Raw genomic sequence first — 23227 nt, 5'->3', positions numbered from 1 at the left:
CAGATAAGGGGGTGGGAGTGGGGGATATTAGTAATTCAGAAGAGTGTATCCTACATCACAAGCAAGAACAGCAAGTGTTTAAAACTACCTCTTTGTTTTTCTACAAAAGACTACTTTAATGTTGCTAATTGCACCAAGCCCCAAAAGTTGCCATCCCATCTACATGTGCTTTCACCTTAATTCCTGGGGTTTTTTTATAACAAGAAAGTCCCGTTAAAGTACAGCTCAGATACAAGTGCTGAACTTAATAGTCAGTGTTGCACTAAAGGTTTAAACAATGCCTGGTTTACTCTTCAGCAGAGGATTTCTCTCAGTACTATTAGGGAAGAAAATGGCTTTGAAAGTGCTGAAGTAAGCAGTAAATCCCTCCTGCTTCTCTGTTTGTTCTGCACTCCTCTCAATAGGCTTGTATTGCTTGTATCTCCTGCAAAGAATGTGAACAGTTAGTTGCTGAAAGACTTTTAAAGGAGGGTGCACATTTAGCATGTGACCAGCGTATAAAAGCACTAATCATCATGTGCTCATCATGCACTCTCTCTCCTCCTTCCCTGCTCAATCACATCTAATGTCTGGCAGCCATAGGTCAGTGGTGGTGACAGGGACCTGCTTAGGGAGAAGGAGTACTGGAGTACTGCTGCTCCATGGAAGTGTGTGTTTCTCACCACTCTCTGGGAAGGGTGAGCACACACTTGACTCAGGAGACTTCGTGCAGTCTCAAAAGAGAAACTTCCAAAGTCTCATGAGAAACTTCCAAAATAATAATGCAGCAACATGTGCTTCTACTGGCCTGCATGCTCAGCACCTTTTCCCCCAAAGAATTTATTAACCAATTAATGAAGAATTTGCTTGATTTCACTGCATATGTAAATCACTTCATGCAGTTTGAGTTTGTTTTCTGCTTAGATGAAGTTCCCAGGCCTGCTAGTATTACTGTTTGTGCTTATGGGCACAGAATGTGCCCATTTTTTTTCCTGAAAGTCCTTAACATCTGCATGTTGTCCAGTGGTTTTGTGGCCTAAACCAGTAATCTTATTTTCTTGAATATTTGCCAGAATATTTGTGGGCTGCAATAGTAAAGAAACAAAAATGTAGCTAAAGCAAATTTAAATTGTTCAGTTTGTTAATTTAAATACTATTTTGACAGTTCTTTGAACTGTTTTTAATCATAGAAATTAGCAACTTACTTGTAAAGGAGAAATGCCCCAATGGTAGCAAACACTGCCAACAAGCCAAGGAATATAAAGACACCTTCTGTTGTTCCAGATGATGCTCCTATAGTTCAGAAAGTAGATTGATTAAAAGTTAGCCTCTATTTTGCAGTGAGATAGACTTTCCAAAGAAAATGCCATTTTTACTTATTGCTGTACGAATCGAAGCACATTTAGTAATTCTAATATGCTAAGCACTGGAGGTCAGTGACTGGCAGGAGGTGGTGCTTTCACATCCTAATCCATGTAATTCTTGATTCCACCAGAGTGTGAGTTGTGCTTTGCCAGTTTTCTCATATGAGCCCTGCTCCTCAGACACATGGCTACCCTTCCAGCATGGAGAGGAATGAAAGGCCCTGTTGGCACCCCACAAGGTGAAGCTAATTTGATCCTTGTCATTTGTTATGCTGGAGAAATGTGTACACTGACTATAGGATGACTTTGACAAAATTAGATGGGCTCATCCAGAAGGTGACTTAAAGCAGCAACCTCTCTTAGGTCCTAATTCTGCTTTGAATGTAGCAGAAGCCCCAAAGTTTAACTCAGCTTTGCCCTCTGGAGGACGCCTGGACAGACCAGCCTTACTGGGCTAAAGCTAGTCTCTGTGAATACAGCTGAGAAAAACCCTTCTGCATGCTTAGTTTCACCTTTAGGAACCAGAATGCACTTAGAGATCAGGCATTGTGCCTTATTCATAATGAATTGATTTCAGTGCAGATAAACTTACACCTAGATTAAATCAAACCATCAAAAAATGCTGTGGAAAATGACTGCAAAGGGTCAGTTGTTTGGCTGATAGTAGTTAGAGAGTTCAGAAGAGTCACTAGGACACTGTTTTAGGAAGTCAGGAGGGCAATGAAGTGGGAGCAGAGTGGCAGCACTACCTTTTAGACTTTTGACTGAGGCTGAGTTTAATAGTTGGTTATGACAAAGTCTGCTTTGATAGCTATGAGATAGACACAGTGATACTTATCCAAGCAAAGGTGAAGCTCCTCTTTGGAAACAGTTTGGAAACAGTTTGGAAACCCTGGGCAGACTCTGTAGTCACTGGATGTAACACAGATCATTCCAGAACATAATTCATCTCATCCTCATGTAGAAATAGAAACCATGGACAGTAAAGAGGTCCCAGGGCAGCCAACTGTGCTGCAGACTTTGATTCTGTCTCAAGTGAGCTGAATTCCCCTCTGTTTCTGCTATCTCTCCATGTGTGGAGTGGGCTGGCTGGCACATTCCCCACCTGCTTTTCTGCCCAACATTTTTCTGTGGAAAATTACATTATGGCTTAAGAATTGTTCATATTCTGTGATACTGAATAAATAGTTTGTGTAATTACTGTACTCATTGGATTGTAAACAGAAGTCAAACCAAGGTCTAACAGCTAAAATTCCCACAGGGAAATAGTCATCATTTTATCTTTGCATGGACTCTTAGACAAGCTGGTGCAGTCTCAGCTGAGGCTTCCAGGCATTAAAAAAAAAAAAATTAAAAAAAAAAATCCTATGTATGCCTGTGTTCTCTCCCTCTGCAGGGAAATGGCCACAGGGAGAAGCTTTTCACCAATGACCCACGTCTGCTCTTTGTGCACTCACCTCCATTTACAGAAATCAGGGCACTGGCAAGGGCTTGACTTGTGTCATCACCCAGGGTGATGTTTATACAGTATGTCCCAGGTTCCTCAAAAGCTCTCCTGATGGTGAGTAAACATTCATCCGTGACGACGACGGGGTCACATACCACGCTCTTGGACACCTGGCACGTGGGGTCAGAAACTGCTGTGCAGACATCTGTGGGGAGGCTGCCATGGGAAGAGAGAGCACATTGCAGATGTGGAGTCCTGCCAGCCCAGTTAGCCCAGTTCACAGACACATTGCACTGGTGCACCAGTTTTATTCTGGTGCCTGTTGAAATCGGTGGCACTATAGTGATTTTTTGGCACTATATGTATTTTTTGCATACCTATACATTGATATATGTACATGTGGTTTTTATACAGAATGCATGTATACAATCTGTATAATTATCTGCTTGTTTCGCTTATTATTTAACATTTTAGGGTGATCGCAGGATTACCTGGATCAAATCAACTTATAAAGTCCATGACCTTTAATACACTTAATACACATCTTTAAGAAAGGAATGCAGATTCTTTTAAGTAGTATCATATGCTGGAAAAGAAAATACTCCCTTAAGAGATGTTAATTGTATTCCAGTTGTATTACCACAGTGTTTCTTGTACTTCTTAGTCCTCTCAACTCTGATCTTCTAAGACCTAGGAATACTAGTCTAATGTTTTTTGCATCCAAGAAGTTGCTTGGACTCACCCATTTACTCCAAGTGTCAAAAACTCATGGCCAAAAAGAAAGGATTTCCTTACAATTTCAGTAAACTGCTTCCCACTTTACTGTAAGTGCTGAAATCTTGTCTTGGCCAGGAGACTGTAAAGCGTTTTTTCCCCTCAATCAGTTCCTTATTTTGAGACTGGATGTTTGCTCTGAATCCTAAGTCCCTGGCAGTAGCCTCTCTTGGCATAGTTTAAAAATGAGACTTGCATTATCTTTAGTTCCCATCAAGAAATAGAAACACTGCAGTTCCCAAATTTTGTTTGTACATCTGCATCTAAGTGCATATAGCATTCCAGCACCTAATTAGTTTTAAACAGGGAAGATTGACAGCTTCATTCACAACTTACCTCCCTTGGCAGGTAACAACAAAGTCAACCAGTGAGTTTTCAGCTTGACTTTCTGTCATCTGGATGCTTGTCATCTGAATAATATTTACCTCGAGGATTCCCTCTGGGAGAGGAAACACATATCAACTGTAGGACACATGACAAGCTTTGAAGTCTGTGTGTACTGAACCTCGAGTGTTTGGCTGATGCTCAGTTCAGGTCTTGTTTTTCATAACCTACTCCCTCCCTTAGCACTCCTCTTGAAGGCTTTGAAAGCTGAGAAATTTTCCAGTGCTTTCCCTGTGAGGCTGCTCTTTCTGGTCTGTCTTTTTTCCCCTCATTTATTTATGTTATTTACTTCCTTATTTTGTGAAATCACTTCCCACTACATGAGATTTCTCTGCATTCAAAGGCCAGTTCAACCTTTGGTAAACCTCCTCCCCAGCCCATGTGCTCCTGCTGTGGCATGTTCAGAAGCTGGTGGCAGGGAAAGGAATGACAATGCACAACTCAACCAGCACTTGGGGTCAGCCATCAGCAGGGATCCAGACCAAGGTCCAGCCTCACGTGTCTGAAAGCAAGGGCTCATAACCTCTGCAGCTAGCCCCTGGCAGAGTGCAGGCAGAAACCCAAGTAGCCACTTAGATGTCTGTACATTAATCCTTAAAACTCTCAGCTATGTCCATGAGAAGGATCTTTTTGTGGATCTCATGCAATTGATAAAAATGTGTCTAAATAAACATTATTTCTACCATGCATTGTTGTTCATTGTTAACATCATTCCTCTGTTCAGGTACTGACACACATCCTTACCTACAACAGCAATACTACTTCCATAGTATCCATTTCTGGAAATATGGCAGCCTCCATCAGGATTGTCCTCCACTGACTCCACAGTGGGAGAAGAGTCAGAATCAGAAGATAATCCAGTAGTAACTAAGGCAGAAGAAACAGAGATGCAACAACTTTAGAATAAGCTCTGCTTTGGGGTACTCAGAACACAGCCACATGTTCCAACTGTTCCTTCATTCCATGGGCTGTCAGTGGCTTTGGTTTGCAGCTGTGCAGTCATGTGTGTATCTGTGTAGTGAGCTCATGGCTGTAATCCCTAAAGAAAATACATGTGCTCAGCTTTAGAACCCTAGAGTGGCCTGGGGAGCCCCACTCCAAAAGCCACCTGGCTAGTCACCCATCTCTGTGAAATAAAAGGGAGACTACAAGGTGTAATACAATTAAACACTTCTTGAAAATCCCCAAATCAATTATATAAGAAATCCAAAGGCCAATAAAACATTTAAAATGCTTTTTTAAAAGCTGGTATTTTCCCACTGCTCTGCATTACAGCTAGTGGAAAAATGAAGAGGGGAAGTGGTGAAAATTAAATGTTTCCTTTAATTTTTCATTCTCACTCCATATTTTGGTAAGAGCACATATTAAAAATATGAAATTTGAAAAATATAACCACATTTACAGTTTCACAGCAGTATTATTAGGGCTGAAACTGTAGGCCTTCTTAAAACCCTCTGAGATGATAAACCAATGCTGAACATAATAAAAGTTATTCTGAAATATGTTAGTCAATAAATTTAGAGTGAAAAAGCTGTTCTGGGTTAATGCCATGTGGAAATCCCATATTTTTGAATATGACTAGGTTTTTCTAGCTCAGTCCAATCTCATTTAATTTTGGATGGAAGTTAATGAAATCTAGATAGGAGCTTGCTATAAGAGTGTTCTGAAATTCCTTTTTCTCACTTGAAATTTACATCTTACCTCAGAAGATGACCCTGAGTAGATAAGGCTAGAATCTCCTGACCAAGTGTGGCAGAGATAATACAAACTTACATTTATGTTCACCTGAAACCTTTGCATGCTGTAAGTGTGGTGGTAGAACTGGATGCATAAGGAGTTAAACGTGTAAGTGATCTCTACCATAGAATCCTAGAAGAGTTAATGCTTATTGATTCTGTCTCTAAGCCAATTTTATAGAGGGTTTCCAGAGGCTTGCAGCTCTTTCATGATGACAGTAAAACTACTAAAGATATTAACTTAAAACATCAGAATATAGAGTTTTAGCATATCGCCTAATGCCAGTGCCTTTTGATAAATGCTTACCTGCTGAGGTGGGCGGTGGTGCAGTGGGTGTTACTGGCCTGCAAGGTACAGGTATAATGGCTTGGACAGTTAAATTCAGAGTGAAGTTTCCTTGCAGAGTGTAGGTGTGAGATGTACTAGAACCGCTGGCTACAAATAAACCACTTCCATCTCCGAAGTTCCACTTGTAGGAGATGGCAGAATTATTCAGATAGTAGCTGGGATCATGGATCTTCACATCAAATGTAATTGGTGAGTCTTTGATGAAAATGGAGTCTGAGACGTTGCGGTCATGTTTTTGGAACATACTCACAATTAATGGAATTTTGTCTGGAGGGGAGAAAAAAGAGATAAATAAATAAAGCAGAGATACCTGTCTGCAAACAATAAACAGTTCCAAAGCCCCTGCACAGCAACAGCCAGAATGTGAGAGGTAAACATGGTATTTTTAACAGAGGTGTGTACTTTAATTTGATTTGTGACCTGAGGAGAGAATGTCAGTAGGAAACAGACAGAAAAATATGGGGACAAATGAGGAATCACAGCACAGACTGTGATTCTGTGAATCTGTGGAAGATTGCATTATCTCTCGTAAATAGTTTTCCATTAGAAAGTGGAGGGGTCACTACTGAGCTAGGCAAGAAGGTTACTTAAGCTACTCAAGGCAATTTACCAGAGATTCCACTTTCATGCTAAAAACCTTTCTCAGGCCAATATCTTCTTTTCATGCCAGACTGTGCTTGTGCTGAATTTTTTTAACAGCTAAGCAACAAATCCCCCCAGCATGTCACCACAGCCGACTCCAGCACGCTCACCTGTTACAGAGTAGGTGGTTTTTGCTCTCGCAACCGGAACAAAGCCTGAGTGTCCTCTCCTGTAAATGGACACTGACATCCCGTGTTCTCCAAGAGTGATGTTTGCTGTGTTGACTGAAAACTTCGCTGAAGATCGTCCCGTTGTTTGGTAATACTGACCTGAAACACAACGTGAAATTAACATTTTCCCCCTCAGCCTCGCCACAAGTTGGTTTATGAGAGGCAAAGTCTCTGAGAATCTCACATTGTCAAAATAAACATTAATAGTTTAGAAATGTTTTCCAATAATCTGACAGGTGATTTTGAAGGACTGGATAATTTTACAGTGTGTTTACTCACATAATTTCCGGTTTTTCAAAGTTGTCAAAAAGATGTTCCCAGTTTCACTAATCCAAGAAAAAATTGCCAAGACATCTACATCTTTCCAAAGCAGTTACATTACATTAAGTCATTAGGATTATGTAGTGGATGGTGTGAGGCATTTTAAATGATCTTCTGTTTGCTTTCAGAGTGGCCAGAAGATACAATACCTCTTGCTTCATACTCTACAACCATTTTTATATATTCGATTATTTGTCTTTTTAACAGCTGACTGAGGTAGGTAAATAGTATCATCTCTGCATAAAATTTGGAATATTATTATTATTACTCATCCCGACAATAATACCGATTTATCCAGGAGAACTGAAGGCACTGAGATTTAGTACATAGCCAATGGCAGGAATAGCCCAACCATTACATACTCAGGAGCAGGAAACATTGAAAATCAGCATCTGTGACCAGAGCAGCAGAACAGCCAGTGGCAGTTCTCACCTCCCTAGAGACAAGAAGTGCTGCACTGTTAAACTGGTGATACACAGCACTGTGTTCTCTCTTAAATCTAAAAGTCTTAAGTGGCAGTGAGCTGTCAATAAATTGTCTGACTGACCTGCTCAGACTCTCTCTTTTCCTAGAAAAAGATCTTGAGTAGTACTGAAAGGAAATTAATTTTCTTCAGTGGTAGTATTGTGAATGCAAGTTTTAAAGAGAATCTTCTGGTAATCCATGATTTCTAGACCAAACAACTGATGGCCCCTCTGGAAAAGTGGGGAATTAATTCAGTATTTCCACTCAAGAGTGTGGAATAATTTTTAAAGTGCTTTTAGTAAAACATACTTGACAAATGAGTTGTGTACAAAGGGAATATAAAGCTTGCAGCATCACCCCAACCAAGGCATATGTTGCAGTACTAACCAAAAGTGTGAAACACATAGACAAAGTTCCTTCTCCTCCAGCCAGGGTGATGAGGGAAAGGACGTCCATCTGGGAATACATGGTGGCTGTGGTTGCTTGTGCAGTTTTCCCAGCCACAGTTGTCAGTCCATTCAGTCCAGTTGTAGACATAGACTTGCTGATCCACGGCAGCTGGAGGATCTAAGGATAGAAGCAGGACATGTTCTGGTCAGCTGAGAAGTGTGCAGAGAGTCAGAAAACAGGAGGCAAGCACTGCAGGTTATAGCAATTGCTGCATTTAAACAACAGGTGAAGTGGGGTATTTTTAGACTGACATTAATTCTTCTTTCCTGAAGTTGTGCTTTGTTTGGTTTTTAATGTAAACACAAAATGGTTTTGTCTTGGTGCTATTTTATTAAGGAGTTTAAAAAATACTTTACTGTCTCATGGGCCAGACACAATTTAGAAGTGCTTGCCCAAAAACTTGGTGTTGACTACACAGGATGCTACTGTTTGCCAAGGGTAACAGAGCTACCTAAATATTTGGCAGGCAGAATCTAAAATTGTAAGTACAAAGAGTAGCTGTGGAAGCTCTGTAAGGAAGTGACTTCGTTTATTTTGTCAGAAAAGTTTTCTATGGCACCTTTGAATAACTAAGACATGAATTTCTGTTATTTTCTGACTGGCAAATAGGAAGTTTCCTCCCCCAAACAGCACAGCAGATATTGAATATGGATATAAGCTGCTAACAAAATATTAGATAGTTAACTGCAACTTAGGCTGACAAAAAACTTGCTGATATGCCTTGAAATGAAAATTACTTTGATCAGTAAAAAAATTTGTTGAACATTTGTGCATTCAGAGGATGAAAGGTAGAACAGCATGTGTTGTTCTAGATCCAGCAGCTTAAAACACTGGAATTATGATGGGCTTTTTTCTCCAGGTAGTAGTAAATTAGATGAAAAAGGGTGATTTTCTGAGGAAAATATTTCTTGATTTTTAGATATTTACTTGTTCAATTTTTAATTCCTAAAATGTGGAAGTGTGAGATTTACTCTTTTGTGCAGATATGGTAACTGAATTCTACAATTCATAATTAAAAAAAAAAATTTAAAAAAAAAACCCTCAAGTTTTATAATTTGACAGTTTATAAGTTTGAAAGAAAACAGCGTGACTGCGCAACATTGTGCCTGAGCTGAAAAGCAGTGCCAGTTCTGTTGGGAAGTCAGATTGTGTGACTGCTTTGGGAAAGCAAGTTTATAACAATGGTCAGTCTCAAATTACCTGGTCAGTGTATATGGAGTGGGGCAGAGCACGAAAAATACCACAGTGATCTTCTTAGGAAAAAAACGGTGTGGCACAGGCTGGGTATGACAGGTAAGTGTTATCAGATACCAGTTATCAGTTAAACCCAGCACGGCTGTCCATTGGGGGTGCCTGTGGTGCTGTCAGAGCCCAGTGACACACTCACAGCAGCACCAGGCAGGTGTGAGCACCGTGCAGGGAAATTGCCATTACCTACCCCGGGTACAGTTTCTCCTGTATACTATGTTGCCATCACTGTCTTCTGTCTGGCACTTGGGAAACTGGAGAGTCACAACAAAGCTCACATTGGATCCTACCAGTGCTGGGCTGTCACTGTCCAGTTTGGCTGTCACCCTTCCGCCTGTGGAAAAGAAAATCAGTCTTTGCAGCAGCAAAGGTGCACCGCAGCAGAAGCTGCCATCAACTGTGCACCATTTACAGTAGAAATGCTTTCTTGGTTACTCTGTTTCTAAGGGCTTTCATGCTCCTAAGTCACTTGTGCTCTTACCAAAACCCCAGCTTCAAACAATCACAGGGACTCAGCGTATCCCCCAGATCACTTACTGCTCTGCCATTAATTTTCTTCCTAGAGCTAAGAATATATTTTTCTACCTGTGGGGGTCAATATATTTAAAAGGAGAAAATTTTTGTTTCTCTCCAGGATAGTCAGTGGCCCTGAGCTCAGCCCAGGTGACAGTAGACATGGTCTTTGCTGAAGCTGTCAGTCTGAAGCCCACGTGCCCTACTGAGGTAGCAGTTGAAGCTGTCTGTCCTCCAGGGCATGTTTCATGTGATGGATTGTGCTGGAGCCCTGACCATCAGTACTTCTTGGTAAGTATTAATGTCTGAGATTAGCCACAATGGGAAAGTATTTTATGAAATAACTCACTGTTCTGCTTCCTCAGGCTACCCACTGGGAATGGTATCAAACCCAATCCTCTCTAACTTGCCATTCCGTGCAACAGTGGATGTTGCCCCTATGAAAATGCTCTATAGCACCTGCACTCTGCACTGTGGTGGATTTGTGGCCATACGGTTTTTCAAGTGTCTTTGAAATGTGTATGTGCTATCACCTTTCCAGCAGTCCTTCCATCTGGGATCTCCTTCTTCCCAGAAAGGATAAAGTTTTTCATTCCATTTATTTTGATCACTAGACCAGCCTTGTAGCTTCTTGTAGGATGTGACAGGAGAAGTGCTTCCATGGTTCATCACATCTTGAAACCCTAGAGAGAATATCAAACATCAGTGTTAACGTAATGCAAGTTTCTCTACTACTCTATAAAAACATTACTCTTGTGCTGAACTTTAATCATGTACCGGTAGAAAACTTTCCACCAGTAGGAAATGACAGAATTTTATCATTGCAGCTATAAACACTTACATCAACTATAATCAACATAAAGACAATTCCACCATTGTCAGACTGACATTTTTTTTCTACTTGCAGTATTGCAAACTTCCCAGACAAAGAATAAAAATTTTTACAGTGTTTTGACCATATCAGAGCAATGGTTTGCAAGAGTTTACATAACCCTGCAACAGTCAGGCTCTCTGCATAGAGGTTGCTTGATTTCTGACTGCTTTGCCTGGTAATAAATCTACAACTAAAAGGCTAACAGGATACATTCATTCTGTGTCTGAGTTGTGCTCTAGTGGAAGTTGTGCCAGGAATTAGTTTTGACCCAGTGCAGCTCCTTTGGTGAGTTGGCTGGTGGTTTGAGTGGGAGGGGTGGAACCAATTATAACAGAAGCTGGTATTTCCAGAAAAGGAAATTTAGAGCTGAATAGTAAATTCAATGTGTTTATAATATAACAACAATAACATATTAGCTTCATGCCTTTTATTTAGAAATGGCTCTGATATTAAATAACTTCAATAACCTCTTTCTTCTCATATTACTACAAATGATGGGCTCAAACTTTTCCCAGGCTTCTAGGATCCCTCTTTCTGTCACAAAGGACACATAGTGGAAAGCAACATAAATATCCAAGTAACCTGTAGGAACACGTTGGCCACTGTAGGATGCTATAAAAATAAGTTAATAAGAGGGCTCATGGGCACAGCTCCATGAAAACCTGGAGGCTTTAAAGAGCTCTGCCATGTTAATGTTAATCATGTAAGGTAACTGCTGGGTGTGCCATTCTGTCACCATGTTAAGGGAGTTAGAATTTCTGCTTTCCATGGCTTTATTGCAAAAGTACAGCTGATGAAGAATGCAACTTAGATTTATACCCAAGTGCAGTGAAGTTCTGGATGACTTCAAAGAAAATGCAGAGACCTGTAAGAAGGGCAAGAATTGCCCTGTATGCTGTAACCTAACCGGTAGTGCTGGAATTTCTCCAAGCTTTGGAAAAGACACAGAGCAGGTGTAGCCAGTTTAAGCACGGTCTTTACAGGTGGGTGGCTCCTAATTTTACTGCAAGAGATAATCAGAGAAAGAGCTTGGAAGAAGAGGCAGGAGCTGCTTTCTCTTGGTGTTTTATTGCCCAGTGAGATTTCTGCTGGGCAGGAAGAACATCCCTTGGCCAGTCCCATCTCCACTCTGAGCTGATGCTGGTAGCTCTCTCTCCACTCTTGAGGACTGAACAGTTTGAGGAAAACAACAGATTTTGCTCTCAGAGACACAATCTCCCACAGACTTTTGCCCTCCAGGAACTCCCTGCAGTCTCACTAAATCACTTGAATCAAGTATTTCCTGCAGATTTAATATTTTTTGATGTGAGCAAGCATAACATTATGACTGGTATTTACTTGACCTGTATCACATGCTGTATTGTTTTGAGTCTTGGTCAGAAGGCGAGTTTAGTAATGTTGTTGTTCAGAAGCTTTACTCAGGAACAAAACAAACTTCACAAAGGCTTAGCAAGTTCAATTAGACTTTAGATATCATTAAGTTAATGTCTCATTCAAAAGTAAATGGCTACATAATTTTGTAATTTATTTTTCCCATTCTCCTTGATTTTATCTAAAATTTATTTAATGAATAAAAATGTTTTGATTTTGTCAGATCAAAACTTTTCAATCATTGTTTTTTTTCCCAAATGTTCAATTTATCAAAAACAGCTGGAGCACTTTTAATTGTAGAAATGCTTTTAATTTTTTGTTTTCATTAACAATCCTTGAATTCAAAATTCATTTTCTAGTCTAGTAATAGCTGTTGTTACTGCTTCTAAATCACAAGCTGCTTAGGTATTTCTTTGCCTCTCTGATGAGCTTTGTTTCCTTCAGTCAAATATAAAGCATTTCACAAGCTTCAGGGCAAGACAAAGATGGTTTTTCAGATGAGGAAAGACTTCTGCACTGGTTTCTCTAACACATGGAACTGAAGATTTTCAGTTGGTGAATTTAAAGGAACAAAAAGCTTTAATGTATTTCTTTTTTAACAATGAAAACCACTCAAGAACAGATGTTGGTCATAACCAAAATTAGAGCAATTCAGTTCAAAATAGACAGAGTAATGTTATGCTCCAAGGAACAGATTCCTGTAATAGTTTTGGTGAGGTGATCATAGGGGAAGAGATCTTATACTCCGATTGACTTTCTTCTTTCTCATTCTGGCTTTCATTTTGGGGAAAAACGTAGCAGAGACAAGTTCAGTATTTCCTGTGAAAGTGTATTAGCCATGAAAGAGAGAATGAGAGCCAATGTTGGGACAGCATAAATAGAAAGATGACCCAGCTAAAGAGGATAAAAGTGTATTAGAAGTAAAAAGGCTGGTGGAATGGCACCAGACTGTAACATAAACTTTCTAAAGTTATGTATGGAAACATAATAAAGCAGGACAAAAAAGAATTTGAGGAACAACTTGAAAAAAACTAAACCTACAAATTAACTTTTTTTCACCAAGTATAAACCAAGTTGGAAAGCTTGCCAGGATGTATAGGGCCAAAAGATTATGTAGATGCAAAAGAAGCATTCAGGGAAGGTAAAGGAGTAGCACAAAAGTCAAACAGGTCAATTGGTTTATATTTTCATTCACAAAGGAAGAACATAGGGAGTTTCTGTGATAGGATTTTTTTTTTACAATGACAGAGAATATCTCTCAAAATGAAGTGTTGGCACATAAAACCCAATTATAGAACAAATCAACAAAATGACAAAGTTGTCTAGATAGGATGGCCCACGTATGGAAGTTATTCAAGAGTGAAATAAATGAGCTATTAACCATAGCATGTAACATCTTGCTTAACACTGCTTCAGTGACTGAGAAACAAAAATTGGCAAATGTGATGACAGTTTTTAAAAACACTTCCAGGGAAGATTTAGAGGATTAAAAAAACCCTTTGGGGCTCAAGCTGGAGAAGCTGGTAGGAACAGCAGTGAGGAACAGAACAAGTAGGTACAGTGCATTAATATGATTTGCCATAAAAGGAGTGCATTGCTCACAAACATATTCTGAGTTTTGTGAGGGAGACAGAGAGCATGGGAACAAGGCTGACCTGCTTGTTCCAGTCTGCTTGAGTTCCAGACAGCACTTGATGAGGTCCCTTGCTAAAGGAACATAAGGCAATTAAGTTACCGTGGGATAAGAACGAAGGACTGATTTCACATGAGTAAATGATTGGTTAGGATATTACAAAAAAAAAGTTATGAATAAGTGCCCAGTTTTCTCCATTGTTAAAATAATTTTAAATGCTCAGGATCTGGAAAACAGGTAAACAGCAAAGTTCTTTAATCTGCTGAGGACTGTGCATTAAAGTAATAGAGGGGAGGACTCTATGAAACTAGATGACTCAAGAATAAAACTGTATGAAATTCAACAGAGTTAAATGGAACCTTACATTGAGAATGAGGAGCTCTAAACCAGCTCTAAACTCAGAAATGGGATCTTGCAGCTTTAGAGTTTTGAATGCAGTACTCATTGGTAGTTGAAAACCTAGGAAAAGGCTAGATAGAGAACAAAGATGGGAACATCATTACAGCATTTTATAATGCCATGTCTTGAGTACTGTATGCTCTGTTCTCTGCAGCTCAATCACTATAAAAGAACTGAAAAAATACAGAGAGAGGTGGTGAGGATGCTACAAAGGGATAGAATTGTTTCCACGTGAGGAACAGCTGTATAGACTGTGTCTTGAAGCCTGGAGAAGAGGTGACAGGGGAGAATATAAAAACAGAACCATGAACAGCATGGAGGAAGAAGCTGAAGGTACAAAAGTTAAGGGGAATCAAATGAAACCAGCAGGTTACAGGTTCTAAGCATTTGAAAGGTACTTCTTCACATAAGGTACAATTAAGGTGTGAATTTTTTTGCTGGCAGGCCATAGTGTGTCCCAAAAATTTACACGTGTTACAATGAAAACCCAAATGCATGAACAGATGGAAAAAGTCTGGTAAAAACTGTTAAATATAATGACTCTGCATCTGACAGAGGCAATTCTATAAATGCTATAAATCACCAAAAGCTGGGAATGTGTCCTGACCTGTGCAGTGATACATCCAGTACTATTCTCCATTGGAGGCAGGTACAAGGCTAGATGAATGCTCAGATGGACTTCAGCTTTTAAGATTTTCAATTTCCACACTGTACATTCTGGAATTTGAGCTTAAAATCCCATTTCTACATTCCCAGCCCTGAGCTCAGGGAGTCATCCTAAGACTTGAGTCAAATTGGGAGCCCGGGAAGAAGCAGATCAGCCCACTCCCTGCCCACTGTGGCTTGCAGATCTAATTCCTTGGCTGGGCTCCTTGAGGTTTGGGACCCACAGGTCCAAGTGTCCCAGTGGGGAGCACTGTTTCTGACCTGGCCTCTCCCAGCCACAACTGAGCCAAGCCAACTGTGCGAAGTCCATTCTGCATCTGCCATGCTTGAACCGGGGAGGTGTCGCTAAGAATTTGCTGCCAAGAGCCAAGCTTTAGCTCCAGTCAGCTCCATACACCTGTGGAGCGCAGGGAACAGATTACTGAGCAGTTCTCAGCACACTTCTCCAGCTCAGGCAGCTCTTCTACCCCGAGCCAGGCAACCCTGCGGTGGAACCGGCTGTCGCCTACTGGGGGGCAGGCAGGGCTCCAGCAGCCACCACAGGTGCTGGGAGCAGCCGCTTTTCCTGCGCTGGCTGGGCGCATGGAAGAACACTGCGAGGCAGGGATGCGGGGCGAGGGAAGCACTCACGTGTGGCAGCAGTGCAGAGCAGCGCTTGGGCCAGGAGCAGCAGTCCGAGGGGGCGGCGAGCAGCACCCATGGTTCCGAGAGCCGGGCCGGGGCAGCGCCTGCCGGGAGCCGCGCACGGACACTCCTCCGGTCCCCACCGGGAGCTCAGAGTGAAGCTTCTCCGCCGCTCTGCTCTCCGATTAAATGAAGGGCCCCGGGACTCATCATGTGATGGAATTAAGCAGAGATGCATGATTTTGTCTTCAGCTTCTTTCAGCTCATGTGCTTATGACTCACTCCCTTTGCTTTCAGCGTTCCCTGGGATTACTGAGAGACCTGTTTGGAGCCACACCATTCACCCCACAGGCATTTTTATACTAGTTTTGCACTGTGATCAATTTTTGTACTTAATTTGTTTTTAAATTAGGAATCCAAATTAACTCTTGCCCCAGCCTGATCTGCAAGTGTTCCTGCAACAGCTCACTGCGTTTGATGAACCCATCGCTACTTAACCACACGGCTCATCCCATATGCTGGGCACCAGCTCTAAACTGAATGGAAAATGGCCAATTCCAGCACATCTCCTGACTTGGCTCCTGATCCGAGTTGATTGTTAAGGAAAATATTATTTAAACATTTCGTGGGTACATGCCTATCCAATTGACCATGGCTAGAGGTGCCATCACAGCCCCTGTGTGGTGAATGGCACTCAATATCCACGACCCTCACACAGACAACTGGTTGTATAAACTTCTGGATTACAGCAATAAACAAGAAATAGACTTTGCTGCCCAGCCTAACAATGAGGTAGTGCTCCTCTTGAGTGGCTCAAGAGGAGCAACATAGATTGGCAAACACTGCACTAATGGTTCAAATTCAGGTTCAGCGGGCTTGCCCAGCCCAGGTGTTCTTCCACAGGCAGCACAGCAGCTGCTTTTCACTGGAGCCCTGGCAGCCTTGTGAAGTTTCTTGCTGTTGTTTGCGGCAAAGAACGAGCTTTGGTAAGATGGCAAGGCACAGAGCCAAGTACAGTCCTCAAGAGAGCACTGAGTAGTAGTTTCAGTGGTCCCAAAGAACAGCACTAGTAAGTGTGACACCAGCTAGCCAGAAACCAGTGAGCTGGGCAGCAGCAAACCATTTTTATTTTGGGCAGGGCAGGTGGAAGTCCATCATGCCAAGGCACTGTCAACAGAATGAAGACATTGCCCAATGGAAAAGGATCTTAGAACTCTGACTACTTTTTTTTTTTTTTTTTTTTTTTTTTGGTAATTTCTTCTATTTTTCTGTTTTTATTAACTGTGTAAGTTACTACCACTACTCAGAGACCCAGAGCACCCTAGCCAGCATTTCTCTCAGTAGTGCAGGCTCTGATGTCCAGTCCTGTGGATTTTGCATATTTAGAATCCGTGCTTCAGCATCCTCCTGGCTGGAGCTAACTCTCCCTGCTACTGCCAGCCAAGGAGCAGGGTGACAGCAATAGCCTTAGGGCTACAGGCTTGTTTAAACTAAGCCCTCATTATCTGACAGAAACAAGGGGGAGCATAAATGGAAGTCAAACTGTGACTGACTGTGCAAAAAAAAAAATCATATGACTGCAGCGTCCTCATGTGATTGTTGCTTTTTTTTTGTTTTTATTCAATCAGCTACGTTCCCAGTTGAAATGTCAGATTTCGAAGGCATTCACAATTATTTTTTTAAACCATGTGGGACATTAACTTTAATTGCACTCCTTTGTTTCCAGGTTGTTGATCCTAGAAGTGAAAAGTGACCTTCAAACACTGTGGTTCAGCACTGGGAGCCTGATCCAATGTCTGCTGGGGAGAAAGGAAGTTTGAATGCTCATTCCCAAGAGGGTTTTGAGAACCTCCAGAGGAAAACTGCTGACAACAAATGCCTGTTAATTAAAACCAAAAATTTATCAGCCTAAAAACAATAAAGTTGGTTACGATGGAGTTTTTTGCCATGTTATTTGATACATGAAATTGTTACATAAATTTTGAGTGACAGTCTGAATAAGAACCAGCTGGTAGAAATTATTAAACATGTTGTAAATAGACTTCAGAGGCACTGAGGATCAGGCCTGTGGTTAGAGGAATCCAAACCCACCAGGGCTGGGGTAATAACTAAAAGGTGGCTTTACTGTGACACTCCAGTCCTTCACATTCTTCCTCCTCTGCTCTTGGGCCTTAGATTACACATTCCTGCAGGGTTGGCACAGAAAATATTTAGGTCCACTTGTGGTGTGGTTGCAGCCAACATTCACAAGAGGAGAGGAGTAGCGAAGAAAGAGCTAGGGAGAACAAAAGTATAAAGGAAATGAAAATTATAAAAAGCTAAGAAAAGTATGATAAGTCAAGACTGAAGGGAACATCTGAAAACTGAGCTGACTTCTCTGAGTGTTCTAGCCGTAGCTGACTGTGTCTGAAAATGAGTGTCTGGGACACTGAAGGGTTGCTTGAAACCTGTGGATATCATCAGATCTTAAATTACCTTTATAGTTTCTACATTATTATTCTTGGTCTCTGAGAAACAGCTTTGCAATTTAAACAAGTGAATTGAATCAAGAAGCTATAAAGGAGTAAAGATTTGAAATATAACCTAAACATTCTCCCAGCAAAGAAACACACATTCAGGGAGATTTAGGGCTTCATCTGACAAAGAAGTGCGTGGGCAGGAAGTGCGTGGTACTTCACAGCTTCAGCAGCTCGGTTATTAAATCTCATTGAGGAGATACACATCTCTGCTACCTGAAGGCTGTCAGATGACAGGGTGTGAACACATCATGTGTACCTGCATGTCTAGACTGACAGAGCTGGCATGCTCACACTGCTATCACACCGCCAGCAACGCAACACCAACACAGGAATTGCTTATCACTGCTCACAGGAACTTTAGAAAAAATAAAAAGAAGAAAAGTGCAAAGGAAAAAAAAAAAAAAAAAAAGGAAAGGGGAAAAAACCAAAGATTTGAAGTATGAACTTGGCTTTTGGCCAGGAAAGTAAAGGAAAACAAGACAATCTTGGTTTGGCAACCAGGTACACTTAGGTAAATGTTGTCTGCCAATAGCAGTGATCTCTCAAGGGAACTCTGCTTAGGGCTTGACAAATTCCCTTCCTGGGAAGAATTCATCTGTGCCTTGCTTCACAGGGACAGTGGGCATCAGCTGATTGAACCAAACACGTAAACAAAGCTGCCTTAGCAGTCTGCAGTTCTTCTTGTACTGGAAAGGAATAAAAAAGCTCCTGATCAGTTTCTAGTATCAACTATCTCACTTTATCACTGAAAAATTATTTAACCTTTGCACCTGATCAAATAGGCTTTTGGTAATTCCAGCACCTTTATTTTTTGCCTTTGTAGTAGCTAGAGCTATGCATTTTACCATTTTTTAATGGGAAGGTGTTTCCTAGCAGTCATACATTTCACAAATTCCTGTGTTGGGGTTGGTCATACAATCATAGAGTGGTTCAGGTTGGAGAAGACCTTTAAAATCATTGAGTCCAACTGTTAACCCAGCGCTGCCACTAAACCACGTCCCTAAGAGACACAGCTACACATCTATTAAATACCTCCAGCAATGGGACTCCGCCTCTTCCAGGGCAGCCTGTTCCAATGCTTGACAACCCATTCTGTGGAGAAATTTTTCCTAATATCCAATCTAAAATTGATTCCAATTTTAAAGATTTTTTTAAAAACAATTTTCCAAACTTGGCATTTGACTACAGCATAGGAAGAAGGAATGACCACAGCATGAGATAAGGCCCAGGAGTGACCTTATCTCTCTCTACAGCTACTTGAAAGGAGGTTGTAGCAGGGGCTGATCAGTCTCTTCTTCCAGGTGACAGCAAACAGGATAACAAGAAAGGGCCTCAAGATGCATCATGAAAGATGTAGAATGTCTTTTGTGATACAAATAATTTTTGGCCAGATTTGCTCTTGAGGGAAGGCTTGAATGAGTCTGCCAGCTCTCTGCTTTTTTTGGTCCCTCCCTACAAATGCTAAACTCCCTGCTCAGTCGTAGCCATGTGTGTGACCGTGGCCCAAAATGCCTCATGAAAGCAGCTTGTGGGGAAGGTAGGGGAGCCCAAGAAATCATTGCAGCGCTTTGCAAATCCTCACAAGAGCTCAGCCTGGAGACACAGACTCACAGAGTGCCCTGGCCCACTCATCCTCACAGGTGGACTTGTCTTCCCTGCCCATGGTAGGGCTGCAGATGACCAGCAGTTGAAGACAAAGCACAATGACAGATACTGACCGTCCAGATTGCACCACACACCTTTTTTAGAGGTATGTAAAGGAAGTTAGTTTATTTATTACCTCTGGGTAGGTTTGTTGTGGGTTTTTTTCCACTATGATGACAGTGCAAGGAGGAGGTGCAGCTATCCTGGCAGTCCCAGGGCTCTGCCCTGGTAGCCCATGGTCTCCCAAAGTCTCTGTAAGCTTCTGGCCTCTTGTGTGTGCACCTCAGCTGACCCACTTTCAGTTTTGCAGCTGCCAGAGTTAATTTACAATCTGGACATTGGTTTTACTCTGCTACTTTTCTCATATTGATTTAATGAATTGTTAGTGATGTATTTTATAGTCACCATGATTCATTGAGGCACAGACCTCTTCCAATCAGGAGAGTAGCTAATTGCAGTGAAAGCACATGATTATGGCTGCACTAGACCCATACTTTTTCATCATATTTTAATGAAATTGATTCAGGCTTCCCTGTTGCTCAGAGAGGCGTTAAAATATTGATCTTGTATCATTCAGCTCAAGAGAGCAATCAAATTCTTGCTGAAAAGTTCTGTTTTCTCTGAAAACATTAATTGATATTTTGGCTAGGAAGAAGAGAAAAATTTCTTAAAAAAAAGAAAAGTTATCCAGAAACAATCAAACCAGCAAACCCCAGTCAAAAGTATGACCTATCAAAGAGAATATACTTAGCAAGAAATCTGCTCTGTAGTCTCCTTGGTGGGAGGACACTGAAGGAGAAGTAGTCTCACACCCAATGCTCCTTTAAAGCTTTCCTAAGAAATAAAGTAAACTGAATGCACTCAGTTGCACCTTGATCCCTGTATATGCTATGTTTCACTTATTATGGGTGAGGGATAAGGGTTCACCACAGCAGCTCAGTTGTTTTATGGTCCAGTGAAATTGCCTTGACTGCTTAAGAAATAACCTCAGCACTTCCCAGAAATGGAAGTCAGACATAATGAAAATGCTGGCAGCTGAACTTTAGTGTAACATACTCTTTAATGTGTTAACATCAAAAAAATGGGCAAAATGCTGTATTTTTTGGACTGTATTCCCACTGACTAATAGCAGTAATTCAGAGAGTAACCTCTTCCTTAGAGGCTTGAACAGTGAATATACGGGCAATAGAGAGAGGAGAAAAAAAGATAAATATATTACAAAGCAACCAGCCTTCTATCTAAATGCCCAATTTAATACTAATATTTATGGCATAAAAGGGAGGCAAACTGAGCAAGTGGGGCTGTTGTACTCCCAGTGAGGTGCTGCTGTCACCTTAGGACTTAAATCCACCTGGATCCACCTTCTCTGGCTGACAGCATTGAGGAGGACTCATTGGGGTCTGGGGGGAAATAGAAGGAAAGAGATCACACAGGGCTTGGTTTGGGTTGGGTTTTCCCAAGTTTGCCTGCTGCCATGTGCTCAGCTGGGGCCGTGGTTAACCAGGGAGGCACAGGAGGAGCTGTGCCATAACTTGCCCATTCCCACCCATCCATCACCACCTTGGCTCATCTGCAGAGCAGCAGGTGGCAGGATCAGGCCCTGATGTTCTGCTGGCATGGCAGGGGAGGACACTCAGGCTCCTGCAGCCCCAAATCAGGGGGTACCACCCTGCCCCACAGCTGGAGGGGCTCCTGCTTACAGAAACTTCAACAGGAACTGCAGCTTGACTGGGACAAATGTGTATTTTTAATGCCCTGCTCCCAAATGCATTACATAATAATCTTTAAAAGTTCTGATCACATGTGGGCAGGGAAATATATTAAATGTATAGGAGTTAATCTTCTGAGTTCATCTTAAATGAACACCCATATCCATCATTCATATTCTCTGTGATAGGAGCAGTAAATTTGCACTGATTCTGTTTTAAATCTGCATTGGAATATGGTTATTTTATTTCAGCTTTCTTTGCCAATGCTGGAAAATCTAACATGGCTTTACTGTGTTACTGTGTGAGAACCAAAAAATTGATTTAATACAGCAGCCTACTTGCAATCCCTGGCTTAAGTGAAGTACTGAGGGTAAAATCTATCTAGCACGTGAACTGCACTGGTCACCAGAGCCGTGAGCCCAGCATGGGAAACACTATATAACATGTTTAAAATCATTACAGAAATGTGTGTGCATCCTGTAATAGAAAAATCTTCTTCTTAGATCTGCAATTTAAACTGTCTCCCTGAAAAGAACAAAATAGCTTAACAAATCTTTCCTCAGCCACGCTGCTTGACTGCAGCTGGGTGCTGAGAGCATTGCTGCATGCAGTGCTCTGGGAGGAAGGGAAACCTCTTTGGTGCCCAGCACGGGAGGCTTCACTGCAAATGCTTCAGTTCTGCTGCTCATGGACAGAAGGTGAAAAAAGGTATTAAAAAAAAATTCAGATCCAATGTGTGGTCGTTGCCGTTCCTCTCAGTAAAGATTATTACATCCAATATGCACAGTCTGAATTTAGTCCTGTACTGTGTCTGGCATCAAAGTCTAAAGAATGGAATAAACCCCAAGAAAAGAAAGTAAAGAGAAGCATAAGTAAAGAGGAGGAAAATGGGTTGCACTTTCAAACCTCTATATATTCACTATATATATTCTACATATATACTATTCAGTATATATTTATTGACTTTTCGTGCTGCTGTTGAAGTGAGTGGTATTTGGATGAAGGCAAAAAATTAGTTTTTATGAATTAATAACAAAATGATGAAATGAAAATAGATGTTATTTGATCTCTTAGATACTAGCTGTTTGTTCTGTTACATTTCAGAGTACCTACTTCTTCCAGTATTACATAATGCAAAAGAACTTTTGGCAAGAAAAACTAGTTATCAAATGGTGTGTTGTAGAATGACAAACAAAAACAAGAAAAATCAGGTTTTGCTAAGACATGGAGGCCAAGGAAACTCAAGTTATAAATTATTCTTCACTGAGCAATTTTTTTATCAGTTCAACTTTTGTGGATGTTCTGGTAACAAATAAAAACTACATCAGATGAGTCCTGAGAGAACACTAATTAATTACACTAATTAATTACTAATACCTTCCCTTGTGTTTGAATTTTATTCAAATCAAGAAGAAATCAAGAAATTTAGCTGAGACACTGACAAAAGTAAAGAAATGTAGTATATAACCCAAATGGCTATATTTGTTTTATTTAGAATATAATGGGAAGTCAGAGCTTCTTTACCTTTTCAGGCTGTTTATTTGTCTAGGATGAAATTCAAAAGTCTGAAACCAGGAGCAAATGATGAAGCTGTTTACCTGTTTTGGCAGGCAAATTACTGGATTTCACCCAGATACACATTTATATTCCCGTCCTCCTCTGTGACCCCATACCTTTACTTTGGATGTACAACTATGTATATTTTTAGGCATAATCTTCCAAGTAGAAAAGCTCAGCGGAAGGCCACTGGTGAGTGAAAATGAGGAAATGAACCCCACAGTGATAATGCTATTGGATGTCATTGCTGTGGCGGCGTTGTCACTTGGCAGTGGGGTGAGAAGTGGCCTTGGCAGTGCTGGGTTAACGTTGGGTTAACCACAACCTTAAAGGTCTTTTCCAGCTGAATCTGTGGTTCTGTGATAAAGAGCATTTATCCAGGCTGGAGC

At 41.1% G+C, this 23227-nt stretch overlaps 1 protein-coding gene across 1 annotated transcript; it reads right to left on the bottom strand.

Annotated features, from left to right (window-relative positions):
• Positions 1 to 6: 6 nt before the first annotated feature.
• GPNMB (glycoprotein nmb) lies at positions 7 to 15532 on the bottom strand. The gene is made up of 11 exons (XM_041466441.1): positions 15416 to 15532; positions 10376 to 10525; positions 9520 to 9663; positions 8019 to 8198; positions 6786 to 6944; positions 5992 to 6300; positions 4693 to 4815; positions 3901 to 4003; positions 2801 to 3006; positions 1185 to 1272; positions 7 to 424 (listed from the first exon to the last, which is right to left on the bottom strand). Exons 1-11 carry the CDS (start codon positions 15483 to 15485, stop codon positions 271 to 273), a joined length of 1686 nt encoding a protein of 561 aa, XP_041322375.1. The 5' UTR covers positions 15486 to 15532; the 3' UTR covers positions 7 to 270.
• Positions 15533 to 23227: the final 7695 nt, after the last annotated feature.

Source organism: Pyrgilauda ruficollis, unplaced genomic scaffold (genome assembly GCF_017590135.1).
Source record: "Pyrgilauda ruficollis isolate IOZ18807 unplaced genomic scaffold, ASM1759013v1 scaffold2, whole genome shotgun sequence".
NCBI lineage: Eukaryota > Metazoa > Chordata > Aves > Passeriformes > Passeridae > Pyrgilauda > Pyrgilauda ruficollis.
The sequence above is the reverse complement of the archived record's forward strand: the minus strand, read 5'-3'. Positions and strand labels throughout refer to the sequence as shown.